The sequence below is a fragment of the Muntiacus reevesi genome, chromosome 8, assembly GCF_963930625.1.
Source record: "Muntiacus reevesi chromosome 8, mMunRee1.1, whole genome shotgun sequence".
In the NCBI taxonomy this organism is placed as follows: Eukaryota; Metazoa; Chordata; class Mammalia; order Artiodactyla; family Cervidae; genus Muntiacus; species Muntiacus reevesi.
Window position 1 is genome coordinate 50086610 of NC_089256.1, and position 15316 is coordinate 50101925.

General features: G+C 32.8%; 1 protein-coding gene across 7 annotated transcripts in view; it reads right to left on the reverse strand.

The window, feature by feature from the left end:
• The window catches only part of DLG1 (discs large MAGUK scaffold protein 1), a 260484-nt gene that overhangs the window by 35643 nt on the left and 209525 nt on the right, over positions 1 to 15316 (reverse strand). For all 7 annotated transcript variants that reach the window (XM_065943579.1, XM_065943584.1, XM_065943583.1 and 4 more), the window contains 3 exons: positions 9495 to 9609; positions 4499 to 4675; positions 1161 to 1230 (listed from right to left, as the gene is read on the reverse strand). In XM_065943579.1, the coding sequence (XP_065799651.1) occupies positions 1161 to 1230; positions 4499 to 4675; positions 9495 to 9609 (362 nt within the window). The remainder of the gene's footprint in view (positions 1 to 1160; positions 1231 to 4498; positions 4676 to 9494; positions 9610 to 15316) is intronic.

A 15316-nucleotide genomic window follows, 5' to 3' on the forward strand; every position in this document is an offset into this window, starting at 1 on the left:
TTTACTAAAATATTTTAAAAGACAGTATAAAACGAGCATGTAAATCACTGTATATATTTCAAATCCTGAGCATTTACTTGAGGATATTTTTCTTCAAAGATTTTCTATTTCAAATATTACTTCAGATTATACTATATGATTTTGTGTTTTCTGAAAGGTACAAATAAATTTAAAAGAAACTTATCATTCCCCAAATAACTGAATACATTATACAATTTACTGAGATTCAATTTCTTTGATCAAGGACCATATTCCTTTAAAATATTAAAACTTTGAATGCTTAATGATATCAGACATGTACAAAGAGTAGGATTAATTTACTTGCAGAGTAAATTTTCCATATTCTTTTGAAACTTGATCAAAAGATGTATAAAATATTTGCTTTAGATGTAAAAATCCCCAAATATAAAACATTGCTATAAACAGTATTTCAACACAGTATGTGGTCAGCTCTTTCTTCAGGCTTATTGCTAGAATATTCCATTGCAGTATTTACCATCCACTGACGTTCACCAGATTCAAGAAGGACTTTACATGAAAACAAAAGTACATCTAAAATATATATTAAAAAATTTTGATGTATTTCTTGCCCATTTACAAAGTCCTCCTCTTGACTGTCCCTTTCTTTATTTCCTTAATATGAAAATTCATATTGATTTAAACATTTGAAATATGGATTCTATTAATAAGTAATATTAGGAATAAAGGAGGAAAAGAACAAGGTAATTTCCACACTTGCAAAACCCCATAAACTTACATTATGAACTAGTTAATAATTTGGGGGGACCTATTTTCTCAGAAGATATATTATTAGTTATGGCAATTAATACTGTTGACACAAGTTTCTAAATAACTGTTCATCTGTGTGAAGGCTGAATTCATTTCACTTACAAATATAACAACCAAAAGTATGTTAAGAATATATCAAATGACAATTTTGACAATCTGGAAAAGTCTGTGAAATGAGTGCTTTCATTTAATAAATTGCTTACTTGAGCAAATTTCTATTATTGTGAACCACCAATGGCAAGAGTTGTTAATAGTTAATTCTTTTTTTTTTTTTTTTAATAGTTAATTCTTATGGCGAGGTCCTTCTAACTTTAATAATGTAGCTCAAACAAGAATTATGAGAAAGTCAATAAGAGATTTCAAATACGCACCCCTTTATCTCCTCTTGCTTTAGAATTGAATTTCACTGTTTTTAATCGGGCTCGTTCTTTCTTCTCAACCCTGGTAAAGGATAGATTATTTTTTAAGTATAATAAACATATTCAAGGCTCTAACTAGAAATCATCAGGATTGCTACTTTAATATGGAGCATTTTTATATTCTCAAGCCTTTTAAAAGTCATTTGCATCTCACAATAACAATTTCTGAGGAATGAAATATAGGGATCATTTTATTATGAAACAAAACCACTTGTGAAGTACAAGTATGTATACTTATATATGCACTCAAATCCATAACTATACTGAAATTATTATGATGCACCACTTCTGAGTTCAGCAATTTTCCAGGTTTTCCATTTGTTCTTGTTTTTGAATACTTAGCTTATGGAACACACATGCTAAGAACTCAGTGTCAGAGAGAAAGCAAATGAAGTAAAATGTTAACAACTGAGGAAAGCAGATGAAGGAAATGTGGGTATTCTTTGTAGTATTCTTGTATTTCTTTTGTACTTATATTTTCTGCAGCTCTGAAATTTTTAAAAATAAAAAGGAGGGAAATAAAAACATTTAAGCTTAATTCCAATGATATATTTGTATAAATACATAAATAACCACTTACAGTCCACAAAATAGAGTTTTAAAGTATCTTTGGAAGGATACAGAAGAAATGGTAACCTTAGTTAACTTCTCAGGGAAGAAGGTGAAATCGGTGGGTGGGGAACAGGGTTCAGAGGGGGTCTGTACAGCTGTTCAATCTTTTGAATTTTAAACCCTGTTGAAAGTGTTACCTTTGAAACAAGCAAGCAACATACTACAACAACGTATATAGTGTACAATCTACAGCCATGTATGAATATTGCAACCAGCATGAATCTTGAAAAATTTCATACAAATTAAGCTTTATAAACCCTTGATTTCAGCATAGCAGTTATATTAGTATATAGCAGAAAAACCTACCCAAAAGCCTATGAATAAATGCATATCTTTCATTTTTTATTATCTAACTATAAAGTTTTACCATGGGTACAGAAGAACCCTAGCAGTCATGGATTTAAAATTTGTTTTTACTATTCCAGAGCAACCCCGAGGGTCCATGATAGGAATAATTAATTTAAAAATTTGCCAAGACACTTATTCAGGGGACTGAAAAACTAATACTTAGTGAGTGAACATTTACAACTCAAATGGCTTTGTTTTCTAATCATTATTTTGCTTACTAAATAGTTAAATGACTTCAACTGTGTTTGTCAATACTGTTCACAAAAGAAAGCTAAGAACTGTAGGAACTCCAAGTCCTTGTGCTATTATTAGACTTAAAGATGTCTAAGAAAGATAGCATTCTATGTAAGAAAATACAAGTTTAGAATCCACTGAAGGATGAAATGGCATAATTGGTTGTGATTTCATACTGTAATTTATGGCAGGAAAATTATGTTCTATATTATTATTCATGAATTTGGGAATTTGTAGAGGTGTCAAGGTATATCTCTTTTATCACTTATGGCTTCAAAATCCAACCTTATAGAATTTTTATACAAAACGAAAAATATCTCTTTCCACCAAAGTCAGCTATATTTCTCATTTGTTGCAGACACAGGTAAAGCCTTTGCAAGATAAAAGACTTCAAGAGATAAAGACAATTTTTAGAAACTCTGACCTTGATACTTATGATGTGAGGTTTCTTTTGACTCAACAAGGCACAGAGGTGGCATTTCTGTGTTTAAAGGATACTATATTCTATTCTAGGGAAGAAGTTATGCTGAGGGTTGCATTGCTACAAGAGGAGTTGTCACCAAATAGTTGGATCTTGCAAAAAATATGAATCTAGCCAACAACAGTCATAAATTCCAAAACCACAATTACAGGGATCTTGGCAATATTTCAACATTTGTACTCTTCAAAGTCTACCAACAGATGTACAAATATATATATGGTAGAGAGGTTTACAAACAGGCATATGATTTGGCATAAGTATCAATTCAGAGTCTCAACAAAATAAGTATAAGTCCAATTTATGGCCATCTTAAAACTTTTAAGTTTTAGGCAGTTATTTGGCTGAATCAGATCTCATATACAAGTTCTTTTGGGGAAATTATGAACTGACGTTTTAATATCTTTCCCATATAAGTAGAGACATTCAATAACATTCCATTGACCTCAGAGAGGGTTGTTGGGATCACCTTTTTCAAAGAAACTCTGCACTTAACCACTTATGCCACTAGATGGTAAGTATGCATCAGTGAGTGAATCACTACAACAACCAGTTAAAACAAAGAGGGAGGACTATTGAATGCACGGATGGTTCTAAATTAAACAAGAAAAAGAGATGACATCTAAAAGAAATATCTAAAAATCTAAAATATCTAAAAGAAAATTTTAGATATTTCTAAAAATTTTGCATTTAAAATGCTTTCTTTTTTTTTTAATCTAGAAGAGGCAATTCACACAATCAAAACCCCTGAAAATTTGAGTTTTAACACCACCTACATGGGAAAACTCAAAGCTCAGTCGGTAAAGAATCTGCCCGCAAAGCAGGAGACCTGGGTTTGATTCCTGGGTCAGGAAGATCCCCTGTACGGAGGAGCCTGGCAAGCTACAGTCCATGGGGCTGCAAGAGTCGGAATGACTTAGCAACTGAAATCAAACCACCACATGGGAAAACTATAGAGGTTTTTAATTCTTTCTCCACTGGTATAGATCTGTGGCACAGTGACTTAAAATATACCTACTTTGTTTTTAACAACAAGTAGGACCTTTAGAGAAATTTCTATTTGGGGGCTTCATATTCTCTTGGTTAAAATATAAGTGAAAATTTTGTAAATGTAAGTAAAATATTGGTTAAAATATAAAGTGAAAGAAAGTGAAAGTCTCTCAGTTGTGTCTGACTCTTTGTGACCCCATGGACTATACAGTCCATTGGATTCTCCAGGCCAGAATACTGGAATAGGTAGCCTTTCCCTTCTCCAGAGGATCTTCCCAATCCAGGGATCGAACCCAGGTCTCCTGCACTGCAGGTGGATTCTTTACCAGCTGAGCCACAAGGGAAGCCCAAGAATACTGGAGTGGGTGGCTTATTCCTTCTCCAGTGGATCTTCCTGACCCAGGAATTGAACCGGGGTCTCCTGCATTGCAGGAGGATTCTTTACCAAATGAGTTATCAGGGAAGCCCAGTTACAATACAAGGTGAATAGAATTAAAAGGCTGTGAAACACAATATAAAACACACAAGCATAAAATCATCACTTCAGTAAAAGAAATATAAAAAATCCCAGCAATTATTCATGTTGTCCAATTTTCAAGTGGTAAGAGTCTAACAGACTTATATTTACCTGCGTTTACTGGGAATCACCCCAACTTCATCACTTTCACCATCTGGTGTAACCTGTCTGGCTTGCCACCATTCATCATCAGAAGCATTAATAACATGGAGGATATCTCCAAATTTGAAGTTCAATCCCTGACTAGGAAGGCCACTGTCTTTAGTCTTGTCATAATCAAAGAGGGCCCTAGATTAAGAAGAAAAAAGTCTGCATTTCTTATAATGATATTATCAATATTAAATAAACAGGATCCTAAAAGTATATATATAATTTAGGTAGATAACAAAACAATGTACCATGGTAGGCAAAATAATGCCAAGCTCAATTTTGTGTTATATACAAGAAGACAATGATTAAAAAGAAATAGCAAAATTATCTTGTTATGGTAACAGACATAGTATTCTCTCAATAGTGTAAGAGAAATTTAAAATATTGTATGAAAAAATAAAAAAACATACTTTTAGTACAATCCAATAGCAAACTATATTGAATTCTAAAATGGAAGACAAATCTGGTGAGTTGCTCTAAATTAATAATGTAAATATTAAAAGAGACTCTCCTCTTTGCCTACACACACTTGGGAGAACAAATTCACTGACTGATCTGATTCATCATTTGTGGACTGTAAGGCTAGAAGAACAGAGTGATTTATTTTCCCAGGTAAGTATTTCTTTCATTTGTTCATAAAACCAGAGTTAATAGGGTTTTCAGAGTCAATAACAATGATGAAAACTAATAACACATGACTATATGATGATTTAATAGTTGCCAACTGTTTTGGAAAAAATATTGTATTAATTTAACATAATAATTTCAAAGTGTTAGGAATATTTTAAAATTCGGTAACAAGAAAATAATGTCCTACTACTTAATGAGTGTACAATATTTAAAGAAATTAAAATTCTTATATTCAAAAAACTTCTCTCAAGAGTAGAGGAAGGATCCCAACAACTACATTTAAAATATAATTAATTGATTCTTTTGTTTTAATTTGGCAACGGGAAATTAGGATACAAATCATATTCCTTTTCATGCTACTCAACTTTTAAGAAGCTGTCTCCTGAAGTAAAACTGAAGAGGGGTGAAATTAATTGACAGCTAAATGAATGAGCTAGTTAATGCTTTTCAAATATGTTCTTTCAAGACTTTTCAGAGGCTAACAGTGTAAAGGAAATAGGTGAATCAAAAGTGGGAAGGTTTACTTAAACATATATTAAAACATATACTACACATTGGATTTTACTTGAAGAAAGAATTCTAAAAGTACAGAATTCTACTGTAAAAATTAAGACTATAGATGATATAAATGCGAAAGTCATTACTTCAATAAATTCTGAATACTGAGGATGCATCTTTCTATTGGAAAAATAGAGTTAACATAAAAAAACAAAGGTTTGATATAGTCAGGCATTTACTAAATATTTATTTAAAAAGGTAAAGATAACAAAGATGATGAAGATACAAATAAACAGAATACAAGATAACAGTAGCTTAAGAGGTAGAACAAATGCCACAAGACATTCAGAAAAGGGAAAACTATACCTTAACATTTTTATTATCATAAATTAAACTTCTGAATTACAAAGTCAATACAACTATATTACTGAGAAGCAATGGAGAAACTCACAATTTCTACCCCCTATGTTAACATTTAAACTTTGCCTTTTAGTATTTTGATTCATAAAAAAAGGGAAGTACTCATGGAATACTTATGTGGGTTATTAACCATAAGAATTAACGAACACTTGTTAATCTACTATCTAACCTAAAGGTTATCAGTGACTCACATTCACCTATGTATTTTTTCCCTCGATCCTGCTTTCCTCAGATTGAGTTAAGCACTAATTAGAATATAACCACTATTCTGAATACAGAGTTTATTATTTCTTTGCTCTTTACCCTTTTTTGCTGTTGGTTTGATTTTATCACACACATATGGATGACTATGTATTTATGTATGATTTTACTTGTTTTAGATCTTTATAAAAAAGCACCATACTGTACATAGTCTATTGTAGCCTTAACTTCATTCTTACTTTTGAAATTAAAAATATATCTACCAACAAGAACCATAAGATTTCTGGTTAATTATGGCAGATTGGCTACATGTGTCTACAGGCATGCCTCATTTTATTGTGTTTCACTTTATTGCACTTGGCAGATATGGTGTATTTTTTCCCCCCACAAATGGAAGGCCCTGTGTTGGTCTGGCATGACTACTGGTGTCATTTTTCTGACATTTGCTCATTTTGCGTCTCTGTGTCACATTTTGGTAATTCTCCCTATACTTCAAACTTTTTCATTAATATATTTATTATGGTGATCAGTGATCCTTAATTTTGCTATTGTAATCATTTTGGGGTATCACAAACCATGCTTTTTAAGATGGTAACTTGATAAATGTCTGTGTTCTGAATGCTCCACCGCTCCACCAATTGGCCCTTTTCCCCACCTCTCTCCCTTCTCCTTGGGCCTCCCTACTCCGAGACACGACAATATTGAAATTAGGCCACTGAAAAGCCCAACGATGGCCTCTTAAGTGTTCATGTGAAAGGAAGAGTCACAGGTCTCTCACTTTAAATCAGAAAAAAGTTATGCTAGGTGAAGAAGGCATGTTGAAAGCTAAGACAGGCCAAAAGCTAGGCTTCTTGCATTACTAGTAAGCCAAGTTGAAAAAAAAACGAAGGTTCTACTTGAGTACACACAGGAAAAATAAGAAAGTGAAAAAGGCTTATTGCTGATGCTGAGAAAATTTTAGAGGTCTATATAGAATATCAAACCAGCCATAACATTCCTTTGAGCCAAAGTGTAACTCAGAGCAAGGCCCAAGCTCTTCAATTCTGTGAAGGCTGAGAGAAGTGAGCAAGCTGCAAAAGTTTGAAGTTTGGTTCCTAAGGTTTCAGGAAAGAAACCATCCCTACAACACAGAAGTGCAAGGTAAAGCAGCAGGTACTGATGTAGAAGCTGCAACAAATTATCCAGAAGATCTAGCTAGGATAAGTAATGAAGGTTGTTACACAAAACAATAGACTTTCAACGTAGACAAAACAGGCTTCTATTGGAAGAAGATGCCATCTAGAACTTTTATAGCTAATGAGAAGTTAATGCCTGGCTTCAAAACTTCAAAGGGCAGGCTGACTCTCTTGACAGGGCTTAATGCAGCTGTGAGTTTAAGTTAAGCCAATGTTCATTTACCATTCTGAAAATCCAAGGGTCTTTAAGAACTATGCTAAATCTACAGTGACTTCCGCCTGTGCTCTAGAACTGAAATAACAAAGCCTAGATGACAGTATCTTTGTTTACAACATGGTTTACTGAATATTTTCAGCATATTGTTAAAGACCTACTGCTCAAAAAAGATTTCTTTCAAAATGTTACTGCTAACTGACAATGTACTTGGTCACCCAAGAACTTTGATGGAGATGTACAATGAGAATGTTATGCTGAGACAACTTCCATTCTGTAGACCATGAATCAAGGAGTAATTTTGACTTTAGATGTCATTAAGAACATTGTTGATTCATGGGAAGAGGTCAAAATGTAATATTAGTAGGAGTTTGCATGAAGTTGATTCCAATCTTCATTGGTGACTTTGAGGGGTTTAAGACTTTAGCAAAGGAAGTTAACTACATACATGGTAGAAACAGAAAGAGAACTAGAATGAGAAGTGGAGCCAAAGATGTGACTGAACTGCTGCAATCCTATGATAAAACTATGTTTAAACTCAAAGGATGAGGATGCTTGTGGATGAGCAAAGAAAGTGGTTTCTTGAGGTAGAATCCACTCCTGGTGAAGGTGCACTGAAGCTTATTGAAATGACAATAAGGTATGGGAACATTACATCAACTTACTTGATAAAGTAGCAGCAAAATTTGAGAGAATTGACTGTAATTTTGAAAAAAGTTGACTGTGGTTAAAATACCATCAAGCAGCATTATATGCTCCAGAGAAATCGTTCATGAAAGGAAGAGTTGATCAATTTGGCAAATTCTATCACTGTCTTATTTTAAGAAATTGCCACAGCCACCTCAAACCTTTAGCAACCACCTCCCTGATCAGTCAGCAATCATCAACATAGAGGCAGGACCTTCCATCAGGAAAAAAAAAAAAAATTTAAACTGCTTAAGGCTCGTTGAAAATTAGCATTTTTTTTTAGCAATAAAGTATTTAAAATTGAGGTTATATTTTTTAAGAGCCATAATGCTATTGTACATTTATAGACTACAGAACAGTGTAAATATAAGTTTTATATGCACTGGGGAACCAAAACATTCATGACTTCCTTTATTGTGATATTCACTGTACTGTGGTCTGCAACTGAACCTGCAAAATCTCTCAAGTAATGCTTGCATTTTCTTTCCATCCTGAAACTCACTAAAATGACAATAACAACAACAACAAAAGATAAGTACAAAAGAGAGATGACAGCAGGAGAAGACAGAGTTTAACACGGTTTTGAATGATGGTAAATGGTGTACCTGAAGAGAGGGACTGAACTAAAATAACTGAAGTTAAGATTTATTTACTCCACAAGACCCTAGAAATGCTCACAAATTAGAAGTGCACACTATCCAGGTAGGCAGAGATAAATTACAGCAGTGAAAAGAGAAGGACTGGTAGAAATTATCATAGTAATTAAATGTTACTCAAACGAAGAATATTTTATTATAAAAAAGATACCAGAAAAGAAAACTGTTGGATGATATGTCATAACAACTTAAAAAAATTTCTAGTCCTTATGTACTTTGTCTTTATCATACTATTATTATTCAAGAGGTTATATAACTTTCATTAATAAAATTATAATAATATTCCCAAAGACATACTACTCCTAAAAGACATACTATCAGGAAATCAATCATAAAAAAAATTTCCTTGGTTTTCAATACTGCATTTTCCTTACAATATACTTTTCTACAGTGAAAACTAAGTCATAGTGAAAATCCTGAAAGAACTTGCATGCATAAATGAAGACTGCTATAACTAGAAATTAAAAAAAGTTTACCTGACATAGAGGGATCGCTTCTGGCTAGTTCGAAGAGAACCTGAACCTGAACTAATGCTACTATTCATCATCTGCTCCCGTAAGTCATGTATTTTGGCTTCAAAACGACTGTATTCTGATAGAAGAAAAAAGAAAAGTAAATTCATATTTTACATCCAAAAAAATTACTTGAAGATAAAGTATTAAATATGTAAGCTGTCTTACAATTGATTAAATGTGGTCAGACTCTTAAGAGAGTAATCTATATAAGATTTTGCCTAATATGTAAATTTCAAAACATAACAATCTTCTAAATGTACCATAAATTAGAACTGGCTGAGAACAGTATTTTCAGTACACTGTTTTATAAATTAAAAGACAATCTCCATGCATCAAACAGCAGTATTAATCTTACTTTACTGTTGAATTTAACTGTAAATTTTAAAAAGTAGGATTTATTCTAATTTCTATACTAAAAAAAGAAGTCTAAAATAATTTACACTAGACACTTTGTTTACTGACTTTTTCCCTGTGAAGAAGTCAGCTAATTATATTTTCACATTATACAATGTGAGCAGAGTCAGTAATATGGGAAAAATATGCCTTAGAAGCTAATGAAATTAACTTTACTTCAACTCATTTTATAAATTTATAAATTTTCAAAACAGCAAACTAAGACACAAAAAGCAATCTGAAGGAATAAATATATTATTTAAGATAGTTTTTATACAAAAACAAATATGATTTTCAAGATGGGTGATTTTAAATTATTCCATACATTAAAAACTACCAAAACTATTAATAATAACAAGTTTATAATCACTTAAAAAATACTACAATTACATGGTTATACCCACTTATACCTTTTTCTCTATTTACAATGACCAATTGTCTAACAGACAAGTCAGATACCATCAGATTTTCTTATAAAACCAGTATCATAACAAAAACAAGTTATGTCTGGAGTGTGTGTAGTTTAAGAAGACAAAAAGTAAACATGATTATTGCTGCATTACTCTTCGTTTTACCACAGTCACCAAATTTATTTGCTGGATACCAAGACTAATTAACTGTAGCCTGTCAGGTTTGTCTGTCCATAGGATTTTTCAGGAAAGAATACTGGAGTGCTTTGCCATCTCCTTCTCCAGGGGATCTCCCTGACCCAGAGATCAAACCTGTGTCTCCTGCAGGTGGATTATTCTTTACCTGCTGAGTCACTGGGGAAGCCAACTGAAGCAACAATTCATCAAAAAACTAAAAAATATTTAAATGTTCACAATAATATATATTCTTTTATTGTTCTTTAAAAATATAATAGAAAATTTAAAGTATAAAAATTAGTAGACTGATTAGTAAAAATGAATCCCTGACAATTCAACAATTATCAACTCATGGCAAATCTTTAGGCTGTGAAGACACAGCTAAGACACAGAATGATGAACGAAGACATAGGTTAAAAATATGAAGTGAATCTTGAGTTTACACTGGCTCTTCTAATTAAAAATTAGTACCATTAGGTTTTTACTTAATCTCTTTCATCTCTAAATGCTTTCTTACATATGAAGAATCCTGGTTCTCAACACACTGGGGATAACAGAATTACAGTACTCCATCACAACTTACTTGTTTATAATAGCAACATTACAATCATTACATGATCACTGAAAATAGTTAACTATCTTCTCTAGTTCTTTTTATTTTGGAGTATGTTCTGTTAGAATTATACAGTTGAGCCGCATTTTAAAATCACTTGGAATATTCCTTCCTAGGTGTGAATGCTGCCAGATGGATATACATCAAGGTTCATTTGTTCATTGTAATTTTCAACTTCACTTTTTAGGGGTTGCTTTGTAAACTTTCCATTTTTTTTTTTATACATAGGTAAAATAGTTCCAAAGTCAAATCTATAAAACAAGGATATTAAACAAAGATATCCCTTTCTCCCTACCCTATTCTGGTCATTATAAACATTTAAAGAAAGGCTTATCCTTCCATTTAAAATAATATAAGTAAATATATATTTTCACACAAATATGTTTACACTTATTCTATATTATTTTAGTAAACATATTTTATTTATACATATTTTGTAATTATGTGTATATGTACACACACATATGTATTGCTTCTTCTTTAATAAACCATAACATACACATTTCTCCACCTTGCTTATTTTATTCAATAATAAGTATGGCAATGGTCTTACTGCAGTAATAGTAAGAATGCTCCACACCATATACAGATGTCCCTCCTTTTTTTTTTTATAGCTACATGGTTCTTTTATTTCTAACCTCTGTCTCTGTTACAACAAGATACTGTATAGGGTTAGATTTTTCTTTACTATCAAATCTGAAAATTGTTTTCTTGAAGCAATTGAGGTGAGTTAATTTTTGATATGACTGAAGTGTGTGTGAACTCCAGTTCTATTCATACTATTCTATGTTTATATGTTGAATATATATGAATATATTTACAAATATGCCTTTTATATAAATAGCCTGAGGCAGATTATATATTCCAAGGATGCCTGGCATCCCATATGGTCTTGTACTATACGTGACCTTGCCATTTCCCCATCAAGAGGTGAAGTCTAATCCCCTTCTTCAATTTGGGCTGGTCTTATGACTTAACTCTAAGCAAGTGAATGTGGTAGAAATGATCATAAGTGGCTTTCCAGGTTAGATCAGTAGAGTCTGTGGAACTTTTTCCTGGTTCTTATGGGGTGCTTGAACTGGAGGAAGCCAGGGATCATGTAAGAAGTACAAGCACCGCTCTGTAGAGGTCATGCAATAGTGCTCTGAGCCTGAACCTTTAGCTGGTACCAACAAAGTCACAAGAAAAGGAGAGAGAAGCCATTCTAGACCTTCCAAAGTAGCTTATCCATCTGCTGAATCCCATTAAGTGACTTCAGTCTATGCCACAAGGACCATCTAAGCCAAAATTATGGCTGAATTCCTAACCTACTGAATCCATAAAATGATTGCTATCTTAATCCACTGAGCTTTAGGGGTAGTTATGAAGTAACAGTAACTAGAACACAATCTCACTGTGTAGTCTATTTTATTTGTTCACAAATATATACACACACACATGGACAAGCCTTTCTAAGTTTATAAATATACACACACACACTAGATTCCTAAACAAGGGATCATATATATTATTCAAATATAATATATAAAAAATTTATATAAAATTTGTATTTTACTAAACATGTTTATAAAACATTTATATACACTTAATAAAATATATCTACATAAAATTATATATTTATAAAAGTGAATATATAAACATAAAATTAGGAAGCTTTATTCTGTTGTTCTAATGATAACCCTTTGTTTGGATTTTGACCCCTACTATGAGCAATCTCCCCAAATCTGATTTGAAACATTATTCTTTTATGTTAATAACTTCAAAGCTATCAGAAAGTTTATTCTATGTTAATATTATCTTCAATTCTACCCCCACTTTCTGATAACTGCATTTTCTCCAAATTGTCACAGCATACAGTTTTTTCATATTATACACTCTTTTCCTTATAACTATCTTAATTACTAACACCAGTCTTTATATCAGTATCTCTTCCATCATCTTGGGTGTCTGAAGTTTGTTCTTTCTTCTCAGGAAGGGTTCATGTGAACTCTAATTCTTCACTAATATATTTGACTGCAGTCTTTATATTTCAAGCCCGTTTGCTTCAGTTTCTTTCTCTGATTCGTAAGTATACTGACTGCACTGTCTCCTATAAACTACCGCTGATGAAGTTCTAATGACAACTTCATTTTCTTTTCTTTAAAAAACCTTTTTTGAGGGCCTGCAATTTCACCAACATATTTTTCTTTTAATTTCAATAATTTTATTAGAATATTTCTCAGTGATTGCTATCACCTTAGGTACCTGGACAATCCTTTTGATATGCAGTTTTAATTTTTTTTAAATTTTAGAAAAGTTTTCCTGTTTATACATTTTTATTATTTGTTTAGTTGTACTGGTGTTTTCCTATGAGATTCCTATTATATGTATGTCGAATATTCTCTGCCAGCTTTCTGTATCTGTCACTCTCAAATCCATTTTTTTTTTTTAAAAGATTAATTTACTTTTCAAAATTGAAGTAATCACAAACTGTTTTTCCTGAACCATTTGAGAGTAACTTGCTATCGTGATGTCTCATCACTCTTGAATTCTCAGTGTGTATTTCCTACAAATAAAGATGTTTTTTAATACAATCACAAAACCATCAAAATTAAGAAAGCAACATTAATACATTACTACATCATGCTCACATTCAAGTTTTCTCAATAATGTCATTAAGAGCAAATCAATCAAGTTTGAAACCATGAGTTGTCTTATGACAGTACATAGGCATTTAAACTGTCGTATTTTATTTTTTTTTTTATTTTTTTTTTTTTTTAAACTGTCGTATTTTAAAACATCCCCTCCAGTGGGAGCAGTTCCTCAGTCTCCTTGACTTTGCAATCTTACTACTGATGAAAACTACAGGTCAATTATTTTTTAGAACTTCTCTTTAGATTTGTTGATGTTCCCACATGATGAGTACTGCAACTTTGGCAGCAATGTTACAGAAGAGATGTATGTTTCTTCCAATGCACCCTACCAGGTGGTATACATTTTTGATTTGTCCCATTACTGATGCTATTAACTTTTAGCACTTGATGAAGGTTGTGTCTGCCAGGTTTCTTTACTGCAAAATTACTTTTTTTTTTTCCAGTTGCAAATAACAAGTTATTGAAACCATGCACAGTTCTCCATTCTCATCAAACTTTCAATTAACTCATTTATTTGTATTAGTAAAGACATTATTTCCTAGTTCATTCAGTGGATTACTATCAGGTATTATTATCATCAATTTGATGCTCCAATTGTTCCCTATTTGGCCTTTTGAACTGGATTATATACCCTTTTGACATACCTCCCATCATTCCTTGAGTACCATACTTTCTGGCATAAAATATTACAGGATAATCTAATACTTTCCCTGCCCAACTCTTGAACAAGATATTTATCCAAACAGCCTTGGCAATTTAGAATGGGAATGGCAAATAGATGGGCAAACAGTGGCTGACTTTATTTTTTTGGGCTTCAAAATTACTGCAGATGGTGACTGCAGTCATGAAATTAAAAGACGCTTACTCCTTGGAAGGAAAGTTATGACCAACCTAGACAGCATATTAAAAAGCAGAGACATTACTTTGTCAACAAAGTTCTGTCTAGTCAAGGCTATGGTTTTTCCAGTAGTCATGTATGGATGTGAGAGTTGGACTATAAAGAAAGCTGAGTGCAGAAGAATTGATGCTTTTGAACTGTGGTGTTAGAGAAGACTCTTGAAAGTCTCTTGGACTGCAAGGAGATCCAACCAGTCCATCCTAAAGGAGATCAGTCCTGGGTGTTCATTGCAAGGACTGATGTTGAAGCGGAAACTCCAATACTTTGGCCACCTGATATGAAGAGCTGACTCATTTGAGAAGACCCTGATGCTGAGAAAGATTGAGGGCAGGAGGAGAAGGGGACGACAGAGGATGAGGTGGTTGGATGGCATCACTGACTCAATGGACATGGGTTTGGGTAGACTCAGACAGTTGGTGATGGATAGGGAGGCCTGGTGTGCTGCAGTTCATGGGGCTGCAAAGAGTCAGACATGACTGAGCGACTGAACTGAACTGAGTATTTAGAAACCAAGATCTGAGTCTTCGGTGTGCTGATTGCTGCTGGGGTGGCACTGAGCCCACATCTTTTCAGTGGACTGAGCTAGAGAATTACAATATATGTATGTAAAGTAGATACACATTTATGTTTATAATTGTATAAATGGAAAACAATACTAA